This window comes from Leptodactylus fuscus, chromosome 5 (genome assembly GCF_031893055.1).
Source record: "Leptodactylus fuscus isolate aLepFus1 chromosome 5, aLepFus1.hap2, whole genome shotgun sequence".
Lineage (NCBI taxonomy): Eukaryota > Metazoa > Chordata > Amphibia > Anura > Leptodactylidae > Leptodactylus > Leptodactylus fuscus.
Genome location: NC_134269.1, coordinates 199,563,656 through 199,581,914, shown reverse-complemented (window position 1 = coordinate 199,581,914; position 18,259 = coordinate 199,563,656). Strand labels below are relative to the sequence as shown.

The 18,259-nt window shown below is 45.5% G+C and overlaps 1 protein-coding gene across 3 annotated transcripts in view; it reads left to right on the top strand.

The window, feature by feature from the left end:
* Window positions 1–17,215, top strand: part of C5H5orf24 (chromosome 5 C5orf24 homolog) — a 29,967-nt gene extending 12,752 nt beyond the window's left edge. The window contains exons 2-4 of one of the 3 annotated variants that reach the window (XM_075275049.1): window positions 1,437–1,683; window positions 6,012–6,441; window positions 13,611–17,215. In XM_075275049.1, the coding sequence (XP_075131150.1) occupies window positions 1,585–1,683; window positions 6,012–6,441; window positions 13,611–13,651 (570 nt within the window). In that variant the 5' untranslated portion in view covers window positions 1,437–1,584 and the 3' untranslated portion in view covers window positions 13,652–17,215. Of the gene's footprint in view, window positions 1–1,436; window positions 1,684–6,011; window positions 6,707–13,610 lie in introns of those variants that run through there. The other 2 variants (XM_075275048.1, XM_075275047.1) reach the window with 2 other exon arrangements.
* Window positions 17,216–18,259: the final 1,044 nt, after the last annotated feature.

The window sequence follows — 18,259 nt, the reverse complement described above, 5'->3', positions numbered from 1 at the left end:
GAATATTGTATGGGAATTTTGCTGCTGCCGTGGACTCACCTTATTACGTTCATGCGGCAAGTGCTTTTCTGCTACATTAATATTTCATAGCGCCGGCTCCCATTTTAGTACGGTCTGGACAACGGAGAAACATCGAGTCGCAGGAACATCCATTAGCTTCTTTCCACTGACTGCTGTGAATGTTGTGTAGGTTCGGGCTCGCTGCACACGTCATACATTATTGAACATGAAGTCTTTCTATCATCGGTATATAACTATTCTACATATCTCGGTCTCATCGTGATATAATATATTGGTGTCACTGCCGTAATGGCTCTGAAGCTGGGGGTAAATCTAATGATATTTACACCTAGTTAGTAGTTGTCTTCCTAATTTAATACCACCAGATCGTGGAAGTCACTGCATCTTGATTTAGGGTGTGATAAAGTTAAAGGGATCCTATCATTGGATACCCTTTTTTTGTGGCTAGCACGTAGGAATAGCCTTAAAGGCTATTTTTCTCCTACCTTTAGATGTCTTCTCCGTGCCGCCGTCCGGTTGAAATCCCGATTTTCTTCGGTATGCAAATGAGTTCTCTTGCAGCACTGGGGGTGGTCCTCATTGTTTAACAGCACTGGGGGCATCCCCAATGCTGCGAGAGAAATCTCCAGCGCTGCCTCCATCTTCGTCTGGAACGCCCTCTCCCTGTGTTTTCTTCCATCCTGGGTTTCAATCTTCTAGGCCTCTGGCAGAGCCGATTGCGCATGCCGGCGGCCACAAGAAAATAGCCGCTTACACAGTAAACTGGTGTAAGTGGCTATTTTCTTGTAGCCTGTGGGCATGCGCAGTCTGCTCTGCCCGAGGTCTAGAAGTTTGAAGAAGACACAGGGAGAGGCTGTTCCTGAAGAAGATGGAGGCGTCGCTGGAGATTTCTTTTGCAGTATTAGGGACGCCCCCAGTGCTGTTTGAGTGCTGAGGACCGCCCCCAGTGCTGCGAGAGAACTCATTTGCATACAGACGAAAACCGGAATTTCTACTGAACAGCGGCGTGGAGAAGACATCTAAAGGTAGGAGAAGAATGGCCTTTCTTAAGGCTATTCCTACGTGTGATCGAGAAAAAAATGTGATTTTAATGTTAGAATCCCTTTAATGTATGCTTTGTGAAAGCTGGTGCCTAAAAATAGCATCTGTAAGCCATAAGGATCCATTAAATAAAAAAAAAAAAAGTCTGATCTATTGCATACAGTTAAGAAAAAAAACAAGCCCCGGGGGCTACTGTCCGATAGAGGTCAGAAGACCACACTATTGATATAACGGGGCCAATGCAATGTATGCACCTGGAGGGGGCGCTTTTAGGTGCATGATATAGCCTTACTAGCTAGCTGTGTAGATACGTCTCTTCATCAAGTTTTTAACAGGTTATTTTCTAAAAATAAATTATTTTTTTCCTTATGCAGGTTGAAGAAGTTGAAGTCAGTAACCAGAAGGCGATTGCCCATATGCATTTTATGTGGCCGTCTCCAGAGGGCTCTTTATTAGAAGATCTGCTTGCCGGCGTGCACATTATTCTGGATTTCTTCTAAATACAGTCTCTTGGAAGTCGCCATGTTCCGACGTCAGGATCTGCCTGGAATGCATGTACGTGAATCATTTACCCACCCCGGTTTTTGCGATCCATTTTTTCTGGATGAACAAAATTTCAAGGCAGGTTACCAATCAGAGGATATAGCTGTTTGTTTTCTGTAATTCTTTATTTTTCTTTGTACTTTTAGACACTTGAGGTACAATATGCACCCCATGCTCTGTGTATATATGTTATAACATCCAGTACAGGTTTTACAGAGGGATTTAGTTACATAGCAGGAAGCTGAACCATGTAAACAAAAGTAGGAGACACCAGGGGCCCCAGAGCCACCCAGAAATCACTTAAAACTTAAAGGGGTTGTCCGGGATATTTTGAAATCCCTACACTAATCTAAACACCCTCCCCCCTCCTACTTTCTATATAACGTTATTTATTAAAAATATGTATAGTTACCCATATTCATGGGGCGGTCATGTGACCACCCTATGAACATTTTCTGATTATCCGGTGACGATCCGTTTTCCCCCCCCCATCCACTTCACTCATACTTAGCCATCCATGGCTTCTGCCGGCGAGACGACTCCTCCGGTATTGGCAGGGTGCGCGCTCTTCTCCTAGCAGTGTCAATTACCTCTACTGCGTGTCTACGCATGCGCGGTAGAGGTGACTCAGCGCTGGAGAAGGAGCGCGCGCACAGTACAGGAGGAGGAGAGGTCGTCTCACAGGAAGAAGCCATGAAGGATAAGTATGTAATATGGGTCGGGGGTTAGGCTGAGTAGGTAGGGTGGGACATATAGAATAGCTAGAGAGACAGGGAGGGGGGGAGAGAGGTTAGGGGTTAGGAAGTTACATAGCAGGAAGCTGAACCTTGTAAACAAAAGTAGGAGACACTAGGGGCCCCAGAGCCACCCAGAAATCACTCAAAACACACTAAAAAGTATATAGGTACATTTATTAACCCATTAATAGCACCAATAGACAGTTAAAAAAAATTCAGCATTTTTTTTTTTTTAATCTCTCCCTTGCTTCTCTATATAGAGCTGCTCCCTGATTCTCATTGTATATGGATATAGGCGGGCTGTGTGAAATGAAGAGAAAATGAGAGTGGGGAGGGGGATAACTTCCAATGGCTATACCTCAGGCAGGAGAAATGATAGAAACTTGCTTTTGGTGTCATATGAAAGAGGAGGTTTATTTTAGGTGTATTATAACATGCAGTTCTACCTGTACGATTTCCAGAGATGTCACTGGTTGAAAACACAGTCATCATTGGGATTTTTATATTAGCTGCCTGTAGATATTCCAATCCTGACAGTGACATCTCTGAAACTGTTCGTATAGAAATACATCCTTAGTATTATATGGAAGTTGAGAATCTCCTCTTTCATATGACACCAAAAGCAACTTTCTACTTTTATTTATGTACAATGCCTGAGATTTAGCTGTTTGCAGTGACCCTTCCCCACCTTCATTTTCTCTTCATGTCACAGGGTCGTACTCTGTACACAGTGAGAAACAGAGAAGAGCTCTCAATAAAGAAGCAAGGGAATGGGGAAAAAATAACGCAGGATTTCACAGAAAGGAGGGAACATTTGTTAAAGAGGACCTGCGATTTTATATGTGCCCCGTGCCGTTACCGATAGCTCTTCACTGTCAGAAGGGCGTCCCTGACTGTGTAACTGGGAACGCCCCTCCTAACAGTACTGTGTGTTGCGCTGTACTATGAGGGGGCGTTCCTTATCACCCAGCCATGATGCTGAGAGGTGACAGTACATCTTTTTATATGGCATACCCGAGACGTTCCCCCTCTACTACAAATAATCCACAAACTTTAGAATAGTTACATACATGAATACTCGCTTACATGTCATCAACATAAATGTGTTTTATTCTAGAAGTCCCGGATTAGCTGCTATTCTGAAAATATGATGCGGTTTCTATGCTTTTCAACAATTAGCGTCATTAAAGGGATTCTACTATTAAAACCTCTTTTTTTGTGGATAAGACGTCGGAGTAGCCTTTAGAAAGGCTATTCGTCTCTTACCTTTAGACGTGATCTCCGCCGCGCCGTTCCTTAGAAATACCGGTTTTTACCGGTATGAAAATTAGTTCTCTCGCAGCGATAGGGGCGGGCCCCAGTGCTGAAAATGCGATGGGGGCGTCCCCACTGCTGCTCGAGAACACGATCCTGCGACGCCTCTATCTTCAGCTGAATCCTCCCCTTCTCTGTCGTCTTCCTCCTGCGTCACCTCCGACGCCTGTGCAGTTGGCTCTGCCAGTGAGACACCAGCAGAGCCGAGTGTGAATGCCGTCCAGCAGCCATTTTTAGGAGGCCGCTCCTGCATTGAACTACGAGAGCAAGAGTGGTCTCCCAAAAATGGCCGCCGGCTGGCATGCGCGGTCGGCTCTACTAGTGTCTCACTGGCAGAGCAAACTGCGCAGGCGTCGGAGGTGACGCAGGAGGAAGACGACAGAGAAGGGGAGGAACCAGCCGAAGATAGAGGCGTCACAGGATCGTGTTCTCGAGCAGCAGTGGGGCCCGCCCCCATCGCTGCCAGAGAACTAATTTGCATACTGTTAAAAACCGGTATTTCTAAGGAACGGCGCGGCGGAGATCCCATCTAAAGGTAAGAGACAAATAGCCTTTCTAAAGGCTATTCCGACGTCTTATCCACAAAAAAAGAGGTTTTAATGGTAGAATCCATTTAATATCTTGTATTGAAAACCACTTTCTGTTCCCTCTGTATTCTTTGGCAGCAGAAATCCTCATTACTTCTGTGAGTATAGGGGAGTATGGGTGTAGTAATACATAGGAGCCTGGGCAGGAGGGGAGGTGACCGAAAACACTTGTACGATTTTGGTTCTGGGTGATGAGTCCAGGCTGAAGATATAACTTTAGTAATTCTGGAGATAGTATTGTGCCCCCTCCGCTCCTCTGTGTTACACCTGTACTCGGGAGAGAAAGTGGGTTTCAGCAGCGAATTTCAGGGGAATGAGGCAAATCCAGTCATAAATAATTATATTATAACAATATTTATTAATTATGCAAATGTTGTAAGAAAATCTAAAGTTATTTGAAAGATTAGGCACGCTGTACACTGTCAGTGATCTGCACGTAGGTCTGTGTCTTTAGTGACTTGTAACCTCTCCATTCATTTTTATTCGCTTTCTTTTCTATCTTTTTTGTCCTCATGTAAATGTTTTATAAAACTGCTAAAATAAAATGAAAAAAATTAAACAGAAATCCATTGTAAAAGTAGAGATAAAGGGATCCTATCATTAAAATGTTTTTTTGTTTTTTTTTTCTGACTAACACGTAGGAATAGCCTTAAGAAAGGCTATTCTTCCTCTACCTTTAGATGTCTTCTCCGCGCCGCTGTTCGGTAGAAATCCTGGATTTCTTCGGTATGCAAATGAATTCCCAATGCTGCCAGAGAACTCTCCAGCGCCGCCTCCATCTTCATCTGGAACGGCTTCTTCCGGCGCTGGGGGTCAAAGTTTGACGCATGCGCAGTCGGCTCTGCCACTGGGCCTCATTTTCTTGTGGCTGTTTACCCCAGCTTACTGTGGAACTCGCAACAAGAAAATGGCCGCTTACACCAGGCGGGCATGCACAGTCAGCTCTGCCTGAGGCCCGACGGCAGAGCTGACTGCGCATGCGTTGAAGTTTGAAGCCAGTGCCGGAAGTAGATGCAGTGAGAGGCCGTTTCAGAATAAGATGGAGGCGTCACTGGAGCGTTCTCTTGCAGCATTAGGGACCACCCCCAGTGCTGTTTGAGTGCTGGGGACACCCCCAGGGCTGCGAGAGAACTCATTTACATACCGAAGAAAACTGAGATTTCTACCGAACGGTGGCGCGGAGAAGACATCTAAAGTTAAGAGAAGAATAGCCTTTCTTAAAGCTATTCCTACGTGTTATCGAGAAGAAAATTCGTTTTAATGATAGAGTCCCTTTAACATTCCTTCTGATAGTGCAGTTAAAATACTATTTGTAATGTTAAAGCGGACCTTTAGTAGGTGCTGCCACCAATGCCGGCACAGTTGGAGTTTTTCTTCTAGCTCTTGTTATTCCTGAGCAATAAGTGCTTTTAGTTTTGGTGCAAACTAGTTAGGTGGGTGGTCTTGGACCAGAACGGGCAGGGGGGCTCTATAACACTGTCTAGTCCAAGGCCTATGTCAAAGCTCAGAATCCCGCTGGCCGAAGACCACCCACTTGACAGTAGAGAGCCTAAGTTGTTTATCAGGCACCAAAACTAAGTGCACTGGTTGGTCGGGAACTGTGGGGCTAAAGAAAAAATTGGTGGAAGTGATGAAACTTTTCTATACCTGTACATAGACATGATTACTGAAGGTATACGGAGGGGTCCCTTGTATGATCCGTATACATGTGTAGTCATGTTTAATAATCACTTGCTTATTACAAGGTTTCTTTGCTCTTCCTTATTAGAAAATGATGCGTCCGGTCGCAAATAACAATGTGGCTTTTTGTGGAAGTGGTAAATCTTCCTGCCTCGGTCAAGACAGCATGAGAAGCGTGGAGCAATTCGGCTTGTACGCCACGCAGCCAAGTAAATACAGCCATACCGTCAGCCACAAAAACATCTCCTGCCAGACACAGGAAACCATCAACGAGGCACATTTGCAGACCACGAGCGGCAGGGACCTGGACACAAAAAGTGATTTAAAGAAAAAGAAGACCCTCGGCAGATCCGGCAAACGCGGGAGGCCTTCTGGTACCACTAAATTGGCAGGTTACAGAACCAGCACCGGCAGACCTCTGGGAACCACCAAAGCGGCTGGCTTTAAAACAAGTCCTGGCAGACCATTGGGCACAACCAAAGCCGCCGGATACAAAGTCAGCCCAGGGAGACCTCCAGGTAGCATAAAAGCTCTATCACGGCTTGCAAATCTAGGTTACACGAGCAACAATGCAGCTTTCCCTTACCCCACAGCACTTAGCAGGGGACTCCATTCTGTGGTGGATACAAACGTCAAACATCCTGTCGAGTAGACGTACGTCACGGTGTATGTATGTGTACGCGTAAATCCATAGGAGAAAACCTCAAACCTTTGTATGATCACCAGGTTCTTCTTTACAATTTAGACTAGACCCTCTCCTCATATCCGCACTTTTACAGTCTATTCGTTTATTCCTATGAATTTGTTGGTAACTTTTACCTTTATGTTGTGTCTTCTCACTTAGCTTGGGTAACTTATTTTGCCGGGGGGGGGGGGGAGGGGGTTGTCTTTTTTCTATTAACCGTTGCATGCAGTATTACTATGATCTTTTTTGTGTAGGAACATTATATTGGTGGCCTATACGGTTATGTTCTCTGATGATCACACGGCCATCCGTAAGAGCGGGAGGATAATAATACCAAATATTACCTGTCTGTCGTAGCGTGACGTCACGTGACGATACATCATGTAGCCAAAAATGTAAGATATGACATACACGTAGACATGTACATGAATCAGGAGCGACATCTTAAACCTGTTGACAGCACTTTGAGATTCAAGAAGGTGATCATGGGTAATGTACATACGTCATAGCAAGGGGTGTATATAGGTATATAGCCTCATTTGTCTTATTAGGGCAGAGGACGGCGGCCATACAAACTAGTTAGGTCAATTTTAAGCAACACCCTTGAAAGTTACTTTGCACTAGTTTGCACACCGATCCCCAATGGAGATGGTCCTTATGTAAAATGTCCTAAATGCTGAAAATAATGGTAGACACTATGTGAAGAGCTCATCTCCTCCCCCGCCCCTCTCTGCAGTGACTCAATGCGACCCATAGAGGTCATTTACTGAAATAGGCTTTTATTGGGGTGGGGCGTCAACTTTTTATTTTATTTTTAGATTATTTTATTTTATATTTTATTAAGGTTTGTTTGATTGTTTTTTTACAAAAAAGATGGGGCAATGCAATAGAAGAAGAGGAAATGGGTGGGCAAAGCTACAGTAAGGGTAAGGTTTTTTGGTCCAGAACCTGAGGTTCCGGGCCAAAATATGGGTAGCTGTGACTGGATGCCAATGCATTGCACCGGTCTCCAGTCGCACACTCCGGTCTGGATTAGGCCCAAATGAATGGGAGTGTCTTCAGGCGGATGTCGCAAGACGACTCCGCCTAAAAGAATGAGCATGTCGCTTCTTTTATCCAGGAGCCGGAACAAACGGCTCCCGGAAAAAAGAACTGACCGGCATATTGATTTCAATAGGAGCTGTCTTTTTGGTCAGGATTTTGAGGCGGATACGGCCTCAAAATCCTGACCAAAATACCCCGTGTGAACTCAGCCTAAGACAGGTCATGTTGGCTATATTATAGGTGTCTTTCATAGGAAAGTCAGTATAGTATGAACCCCATAAACTATAATGGGGTCCGTGTGTTTTCTACGCACTGTTCGCACGAGTCATGCAGAGAGGAAAGTAGTTCATGAAGTACTTTTCTGTCCGCATGACTTGTGCGGACACCGTGTGGAAAACACACGGACCCCATTATAGTCTATGGGGTCCATGTGCTGTTAGTGCATTTGGTATTCCATTCAGGGGTCCCCATTCAGGAATACCGAACGCATATGTGAACCAGGTCCTAACCCTCCTCGCTTTTCTCATGGACAAATAATTGCACACATTGGGCAAAATCTGCTACTTTTTTGCCACAAAACTGTTGCACAGCCTAAATTCCCCTCGCTGAATTGTCGCTGAGGTTTCTTTTGTCCCGTTGTCTCCCGTAAAGCTCTGAAAATGCTTTTCACATTTCATCGTAATAGCAAAGGCAAAAAATATGTACCATTAGAAAAAAAATATATAATATCTAATACAATATAATGTCTGGCTTCTGGATGTTCAAAGTAAACCTTTGTAATGCTAAGTTCACACAACAACAAAAAAAAATTAAAAATTTTGACACCTACTATATGTCTATTGTGGGGCTGATCGGTGCCGGTTCCCTGAGGCTGATCTGTATGTGGCCATTGTGTCCATTCACCAGGGATTCATTGCCAGGTCTGGCACTCAAATAAGGCACACTGGAAAATGTAACGCACATTTCTGACTCCTATTCAAAGCAATGGGCGTCAGGTTTGAGGAGTTTTTGGTTATAACCATAGTATATATTATTTTTTGTGACCTTGTTCTCCTGTCGGTGTTTTGTGGGATAAAAAAAACCTTCTAAAACCAATATTTATCTGTCTAAAACGCGTGACAATCTAAAAAAATATATGTTTGTCTTTAATTTTGTGACTTTTCTACCCTTGAGTAACAGAAGTGAGTACTTGAGCAACACGTGGCACCGTTATACAGGGGTAGAAAGTTTGAGAACCCGCCAGATATTGTAGAATTTCTGTATTAATTTGACCTTCACAACCTTGACCAAAAGTTCATGTAAGGCTCCGTTCCCACGGAGTAACGCGCCGCGCATTCAGACACGTATACACGTGTCAGAGTGTGAGCGCTCAAAACAGATCCCATTCACTTCAATGGGTGCCGGCTCACGCGCGCTACACATTGAAATCAATGGGAGGCTTTTTAACCCATTGATTTCAACGTGTAGCGCACATAAGCCGGCACCCATTGAAGTGAAGGGGATCTGTTTTGAGCGCTCACACTCTGACATGTGTATACGTGTCTCAATGCGTGGCGCGTTACTCCGTGGGAACGGAGCCTTAGTTTTGTTTTTTCTTATAAAGGGGTTGCAATTATATATATAGTTTGGCCTGTCCTATATACAGGACATCTGTACATTATACAGGGTGGTCCTGAGCTCTGTGGGAAGCTGAATAGAGAGAGGGCTAGCTAAAAACCTGAAAAAAAAAATGGTAATGGACATATTTTTGGGCTGGGCTTGTAGCTTTGTCAGGTAACAGTAGTAGGTTTTTTTGTTTGTTTTTTTGCTATTTTTTTTTAGTAAACTTCCAATGAGCCGTTTCCTGCAAAATTTGAGATTTACTTTGTAGGTTTACTTTTTCTTCAGTACAACGCAATAGTGTTGTAGAATGTCATCCATATGCGTCCTTATTAGAGACTAGCTATACCCGCGACTTCGTCTGCGGCCCCCTCATTCCCTGCGTGCCCCACCTGCAGTGCCACCTGCAGTGCCACCCTGCCCCCCTGCCTTTGCCTTGTGGGCGCAGTGGGCCTGTCCAACACCAGTGCACCCATGGACCCCCACCTTGCACCCCTCCGGCCCACTTCCCCTCCTCTCGCTCCTGGCCCCCCAACTTTTTTCCCTACCCGCTCCTCCATTCCCTCACCCCCTTCTCACACCACCCCGGGCCTCCTGCCCCCTACACACCCACCACACCCTGTGCCCCGTTTTTTCCCTCCCTAAACAACCCCTCCACCCACCCCGGGCTCCCCGTGTGCCGAGATTACCGGGGTGCAGAGGGTTGGCAGACCGTGCTGCGCAGCTGCTGTAGCCATGCTCGGCACATGGCACAGGTAGTTGCGGGAGTTCGTCACAGTTACGTCTTCCCCTTCTGCACCCCCGGGGCCCCGGCGGACTCACCAGTCCACGCCGGGCTCCAGCGATGCCGGCATGCAGGACGCCATGTTCTTCATGTCAGTGAAAGGCCGGATTGCAGTTCTATAGCTCCGCCCCCGCAGTGGCTTCGTCCAATTGGAGCCCCATGCCTGAGGTGGTGACGTCAGCTCAGGTCCTGCAGCGTACACGGACCAAGAATTCGGTGCTTGTGATCGGCAAACCTGGCAATATACGGGGATTGTGAGGCGCCTATGTTCTTTTTTTTTCTTCCTCCAGCACAGTGTATGGACCTTGAAAAAAACCGCGTCCAGAACCGCTAACAGTTTTTCCGACCTCTCATTGACTCCCGTTGGTTTTTGCAGGCGAAATCCCCCTGAAGAAAGGTCATGTCGCTTCTTTTTTTCTGCTAGTGGAAAAATGCTAGCGGTTTACATAGGATTCTATTGTGAGGAGGCAGATTCCGCGTCAAAATCCGCGCCATTTTTCCCCCTTGTGAACTAGCCCTTCGAAATCACAGCCGAAAGAGAAAGGAGCTGCTAAGAAACTTAGGCAGTTAGGTCCTGACTTTAGGAATAAAGAATTTGGATTATATTTGTGTTAAACGGGGTAAACTCCCATGTGAATGACATTCCCCACCTCAGTGATGTCATTTACTGAGCTGCTAATACTGGGGGGGGGGGGGGGGTCACATAGTTTTTGACCAGTAATTAAAAATATTTATGTGTTTTTTATTTTGTTATTTTAGTGGGGGGTGTTTCTTATTAGTTAAGGGAGACTAAACCCCTTTCATAGATGTCAGCTGAACAGGGTTCTCCAGGGACTTAAACTTACCTTGCTTTATCCGGCATATTCTTCATCATGAACCTGGGGATTTCGGCCCTGGCTCAGACTCTCAGGTCACTTGATCAGAACCAGCCCTGGACCCCTGCAACTCCCTCCTGTCTTGATCTTATAGGTAAATGACCTGTTACATAGGGGCTGCTTATTACAATCAAGCCATAGCACAATGAGAGGAGGCGATGCAACCCAGGGGTCAGTTCTTGTTCCAATCAGGTGACCCAGGGGTCACAACTAGGCTGGAACCCCTGAAGAATCCACCAGATACAGCAAGGTAAGTCTTAAGCTTCAGGACAACTCCTCGAGTGCTTGTCCAGCCTACAGCCATTCCTCACCATGAACATGCACACTTAGCTCAAATGAATATACATTTTCTATGGGGGGGGGGGAGAGAACCACTGCCAAACATATTCGGTAGCATCTTATAAACTGGGGGAACAAAGGAAAGGCCTTGATCAAACGGATTCCATTCCCGATGATGCCAGTAGAGAGTTGGGGGGTACCCGTACACATAAGATAGTTGGCTGCTCCCATACACATAAGATAGTTGGCTTTTCCCATACACATAAGATAGTTGGCTGCTCCCATACACATAAGATAATTGGGGGCTGCTCCCATACACATAAGATAGTTGGCTGCTCCCATACACATAAGATAGTTGGCTGCTCCCATACACATAAGATAGTTGGCTGCTCCCATACACATAAGATAGTTGGCTGCTCCCATACACATAAGATAGTTGGCTGCTCCCATACACATAAGATAGTTGGCTTCTCTCATACACACGAGATAGTTAGCTGCTCCCATACACACGAGATAGTTGGCCGCTCCCATACACACGAGATAGTTGGCCGCTCCCATACACATAAGATAGTTGGCTTTTCCCATACACATAAGATAGTTGGCTTTTCCCATACACATAAGATAGTTGGCTGCTCCCATACACATAAGATAGTTGGCTGCTCCCATACATATAAGATAGTTGGCTGCTCCCATACACATAAGATAGTTGTCAGCTCCCATACACATAAGATAGTTGGCCGCTCCCATACACACAAGATAGTTAGCTGCTCCCATACACATAAGATAGTTGGCTGCTCCCATACACACAAGATAGTTGGCTTCTCCCATACACACAAGACAGTTAGCTGCTCCCATACACACAAGACAGTTGGCTGCTCCCATACACATAAGACAGTTGACATCTCCCATACACATAAGATAGTTGGCATCTCCCATACACATAAGATAGTTGGCTGCTCCCATACACATAAGATAGTTGGCTGCTCCCATACACATAAGATAGTTGGCTTTTCCCATACACATAAGATAGTTGGCTGCTCCCATACACATAAGATAGTTGGCTGCTCCCATACACATAAGATAGTTGGCTGCTCCCATACACATAAGATAGTTGGCTGCTCCCATACACATAAGATAGTTGGCTGCTCCCATACACATAAGATAGTTGGCTGCTCCCATACACATAAGATAGTTGGCTGCTCCCATACACATAAGATAGTTGGCTTCTCTCATACACACGAGATAGTTAGCTGCTCCCATACACACGAGATAGTTGGCCGCTCCCATACACACGAGATAGTTGGCCGCTCCCATACACATAAGATAGTTGGCTTTTCCCATACACATAAGATAGTTGGCTTTTCCCATACACATAAGATAGTTGGCTGCTCCCATACACATAAGATAGTTGGCTGCTCCCATACATATAAGATAGTTGGCTGCTCCCATACACATAAGATAGTTGTCAGCTCCCATACACATAAGATAGTTGGCCGCTCCCATACACACAAGATAGTTAGCTGCTCCCATACACATAAGATAGTTGGCTGCTCCCATACACACAAGATAGTTGGCTTCTCCCATACACACAAGACAGTTAGCTGCTCCCATACACACAAGACAGTTGGCTGCTCCCATACACATAAGACAGTTGACATCTCCCATACACATAAGATAGTTGGCATCTCCCATACACATAAGATAGTTGGCATCTCCCATACACATAAGATAGTTGGCTGCTCCCATACACACAAGATAGTTGTCTTCTCCCATACACACAAGACAGCTGCTCCCATACACACAAGACAGTTGGCTGCTCCCATACACATAAGATAGTTGGCATCTCCCATACACATAAGATAGTTGGCTGCTCCCATACACATAAGATAGTTGGCATCTCCCATACACATAAGATAGTTGGCTGCTCCCATACACATAAGATAGTTGTCTTCTCCCATACACACAAGACAGCTGCTCCCATACACACAAGACAGTTGGCTGCTCCCATACACATAAGATAGTTGGCATCTCCCATACACATAAGATAGTTGGCTGCTCCCATACACATAAGATAGTTGGCATCTCCCATACACATAAGATAGTTGGCTGCTCCCATACACACAAGATAGTTAGCTCCTCCCATACACACAAGATAGTTAGCTGCTCCCTTTGACATTGCTGAGTTCTCTTATGTCTATGGAGGATTTATATGACCATCAGTCAAATTGATGTAGAAATGAATAAAGGTTTGTGGGTGGGCGCAGGGCATCCTAATCGTATATCAGACAAGCTTCTAAAGGATTGTTACTATAGCTTCTTCTAGGCCATTGGTATTTTGATTAAAATAAATAAATAAAAAAGGATTTTTTTTTTTTATTTTGGCTTAAGAACGCATATCATGTTTCATGCTTTTCTTATTAGGAAAAAAGCAGCAAGCCTTCATGTGTGCCAGCGATGCATAAGGACACAATGGTCTGGACTTAAAGTAAGAGTTGTTCATGTGCACAGTCTGGACCTTTATCACGTCACATGCAACTAAAGACTTGTCCTTTCCAACCTCACACGCAGATCATACTTACCTGTAGTTATGCTCAGCCGGATGATGTCGACTCTTTGTTTTGTCACCTTCTGGCAGCTGAAACGGATTCAAAGCTTTGCAATATCTTTCCAGTGAAAGGAAGTCTCTTTGTCTTTTCATATATCTCTATATTTTGTACTACAACACCGAGCATTGTGTTGTGCCGTTCCCATGTGCGACCTAAGTTGTGAGCATTATTTATAATACCCATAGAAGGAATGGTTTTAATGTATCTACTTCTGTGAAGCCAGCTTTTATCACGATTTCATGTATTTGTCTCCGCTCTCGCGTTCTTTACACTCACAGATAATGGAAGACTTGGCCCATGGCTCTCCCGATATCGCTGTTTTAATAAATACCGGCATTACGTGTCAAATCATCTTGGAGCATCTTTTATTAGACCTTTGCCCTGTGCCCTTTCTCGGTAATTTCTTTGGGAAATGTATAAGATTTAGGATATATAGCTGACCGTCTCCTATTGTGTGCAATGACTCCTTAGGGCTAATTCACATGGGGCATGGGAAGGCGTATTTTGGTCCTGATTTTGATGCGGGACCAAAATGCGCCTGTCGCAACTTCCAACAGTCGTGGCTTCCCGCTCCGGAGTAGGCCCAAATGAATGGGCCTAGTCCAGAGGGTGCTGCCGCGAGACGGACGCCGGGGCTGAATCACCCGCGGCATCCGCCTGAAGAAAGGGCAGCTCGCTTCTGTTATCTGTGAGCAGGAACATACCGCTCACCGTTAAAAGGAAGCTACATAGACCTCTATTGTCAGGGGGCGGATTCTGAGATGGATTCGGCGTCAAAATCCACCCCCTCTTGCTTGTGTGAACGAGCCCTAACACAAACTAAGTCGTGCATGATGTTAAAGGGGGCTACCCCTAGAGGGCAGCAAGCAGAGGCACTGTTTTCCTATTTACATCTTGGAAAACAGATTTGCAGATTTTTCCATAATCCTCCCCAGTGGAGCGAAAAAGACTTGTAAGTCTCCATACGCCTGTGAAGGTGCCCACTCCCTAAGGAGTGTTATTATCCCCTAACACAAACTAAATCAGACTCGGAAATTGTCAGGTTATAAAAAGAAGTTTTACAGGTCATCCCTTCTAGCACGGACAGTCCCAGCCAGCCCGGAAGGGGGAAGGTTTCCTTTATATTTGGGCCATTAGCCGGCTGACCTGTACACTTACCACACGAGATCAATTGCACCTTGTGTGTACACGTCCCTGCTCAGGCCTAGGATTGGCTACAGCATTGAGGCGAGGACCAAGCTGTTGGCGCTGGAATTAAAAAACAAAAAACCTAACTTATATTATGATCTAAAACAGACATGTCAGGAGAGCCGACGGGTCATCTCTCATATCTGCGGCCTGGCCAGGCTTACTGTCATGTTGCTGCTGTATGTAAATAGATGCTAATAAAATCAAACGCAACGTTTGGCAACAACACTGAGAAATACAGAAAATGGTTGATTGTGGATTTCTCTTGTAAATGTATGGCTCTTGTGTCATTTTTTGTTAAAACAGATCTGTTAGCTTAAAGGGAGTCTGTCAGCAGGACAATGGTCATGAAGTGGATCACCGTACCTTGTGAGGCTGCCTGCACTGTTTCCAGAAACCTTTCTTAGGCCTGGTTCCCCCCCGAACGGTATAGCGAATGCATTGACAAGCAGTGAGCTATGAAAGCACATGGACCCCATAGACTATAATGGGTCCATGTGTTCTCCACACGAGTTCATGAACTACTTGACTCTTACGGACACCGCGCGGAAAACACACGGACGCCATTATAGTCTACGGGGTCTGTGTCTTTCATTGCTCACCGCTTGACAACGCGTTCGGTATTCCGTTCGGGCGGTCCCCATCTCTATGTCAATGGACGGCCGTCCTGTAAACGAATGTAATAACGTGATGTGGATAAACCCTCAAAGTGTATTGGGGTTGGCTAAGTCTACACAAGTTCTCCACCACTGCCTTGTTCTGAAAGGGGTCCGTGTCACTTTCTGGTACATGGGGACTGAGAGGTGTCAGTGGGTGACCGATGTAGGCTGTAACAGAGAAGTCTGAGCTGCAGAGTACACGCCCCAAAAATCCCTCTTAATTGAATTTACATAATTATAAAAGCATGGATTTCTCTATAACGGGGCAGCAATCCACAATAAGAAAGGCATGTTTGGAAACAGTGTAGACCAGGGGACCTCAAACTGCGGCCTGCGGGCCACATGCGGCCCACCAAGCACTTCTGTCTGGCCCCGCCGACAATGCCGGCATGCTTGCATTTATAATGAAGGTCCTGGGATGCTTGGGCCAGGCCACTGAGCACACTTCACTTTACCTATTGGAGGGCACCACTCCCGATGTCTGTGCGACCTGCTCTGCCTCCAGCCCACTGTTTAAAAAGTTTGAGGACCCCTGGTGTAGACAGTCCTTCAGGGTACGGCAAGTAGCTCCATGTCCATTATTCTGCTGACAGACTCCCTTTAAACGTCCTCCGCGGTATTCATACTAGGAGACCGGTGAATTCTCTCAGCACTGCCAGAGCTGTTTCGGCTTCTAGTCCTGAAGACTAGAAGCCGAAACAGCTCATTTGCTGTGGTAGTGCTGAGAGAATTCACCGGTCTCTTAGTATGAATACCCCGAGGCCTAGTGAGCCAGGCTGGAGCGCTAACTCCACGTCCTCATGGTCCTCAAGGTCTCAATGTGTAAGCGAATACTCAGCGGCCTAATGGTCATGGGCAGTCGGACTTACACTACGAGACTGTTTTGGCTACTAGTATGGACCTGTAACTATAATATATAGGGCGACCTATGAAGCTGACAGACCCACTCTTATACTGTACAGGATGACCACACAGACGTCCTATTCAGCTTTGGCCAAAGTGTTCCGTAGAATGTTGTATATACCCAAGAACCAGACGGTCTGTAGATATATCAATGCCGATTTCTGCCGAGTCTTTATTAACAGTCTTGGAAGACATGAATGAAATTGATGAAATCTTAACTTTTATTCCCTCCACATTTCCAGCTCCGCACTTTCTGTTTGTTTTTCTTCTCTATCATCTCTATTTTTAATGTCCGATCTCTGTGAATGCTGTAGAGAACTGAATAGATGCTATATCTCAAAGTATATATAAATGCACATTCACAGATAAACCTATGAGCACATGACCAATGTATAGTAAATTCCGAGTTGTACTAAGATATGAATTGTGTCATCCTTTCCTCTGTTCTCCTTGTGGATTTGTGTGAGCTGTATACCAGGTATGTATGTGTATATCTTTACACGTCAGTGTACGGGGAGCTGGGAGGTTTCTGGACTCATGGCTGGTGAGTTATTGATCATGTAATTTCATTTTGTTGTGCATTTTGTTTTCTATTTCTTTGTAATATACTTTTTTCCCCCCATTTTAAGCTATAAGTCATTAAAACATTCCCAATGATGGCTACTGTGTATGATGTAGAGTCTTTCATTGTCTCCTTTAATAGCATAGGCGTTCTATCTGTATGGCAGGAGGCTTCATACAATTCATGAGACTACCTGGGAGACTCTGGGATCTCCCACCAACCCTGAGAAGAAATGGGCCGCAATGCCGATTCAGCGCTTATAGAGGCTCCTTAGACCGGCTTTATCTCAGTGTCAAGAGGTATATAGTCTTCTGGGCTGCAGCTGTTCAGTAGTTAAAGGGATCCTATCATTGGCTACCCTTTTTTCTGACTAACACGTAGGAATAGCCTTAAGAAAGGTTATTCTTCTGCTACCTTTAGATGTCTTCTCCGCGGCGCCGTTCTGTAGAAATCCTGGTTTTCTTTGGTATGCAAATGAGTTCTCTCGCAGCACTAGGGGCGTCCACAGTGCTGCAAGATAAATCTCCAGCGACGCCTCCATCTTCTTCTGGAACGCCCTCTCCCTGCGTCTTCTTCCATCCTGAGTTTCAATCTTCTAGGCCTCGGGCAGAGCTGAATGCGCATGCCCAGGTCACAAGAAAATGGCCGCTTACACCAGCTTACTGTGTAAGCGGCCGTTTTCTTGTGGCCTGGGCATGCGCAGTCGGCTCTGCCTGAGGCCCGAGGCCTAGAAGATTGAAACTCAGGACGGAAGAAGACGCAGGGAAAGGGCATTCCAGAAGAAGATGGAGGCGGCGCTGGAGAGTTCTCTTGCATCATTGAGGACGCCCCCAGTGCTGCGAGAGAACTAATTTGCATACCGAAGAAAACCGGGATTTTTACTGAACGGCGGCGCGGAGAAGACATCTAAAGGTAGGAGAAGAATAGCCTTTCTTAAAAAAAAAAAAAAGTGTATCCAATGATAGGATCCCTTTAAAGGGTATGGCAGGGTTAGAAAAGATGGCCATTTTTTCTCCAGAAGTGACAGCACATCTCTTGGTCACTTGGCCATGTAGTTCAGTCTCTTTCATTCATTTTAATGGGACTAAGCTGTAGCATTTCCCTTTGACCCAATGTGATGTCACTTTCTGAGAAGAAGGAAGGAGTCACCTT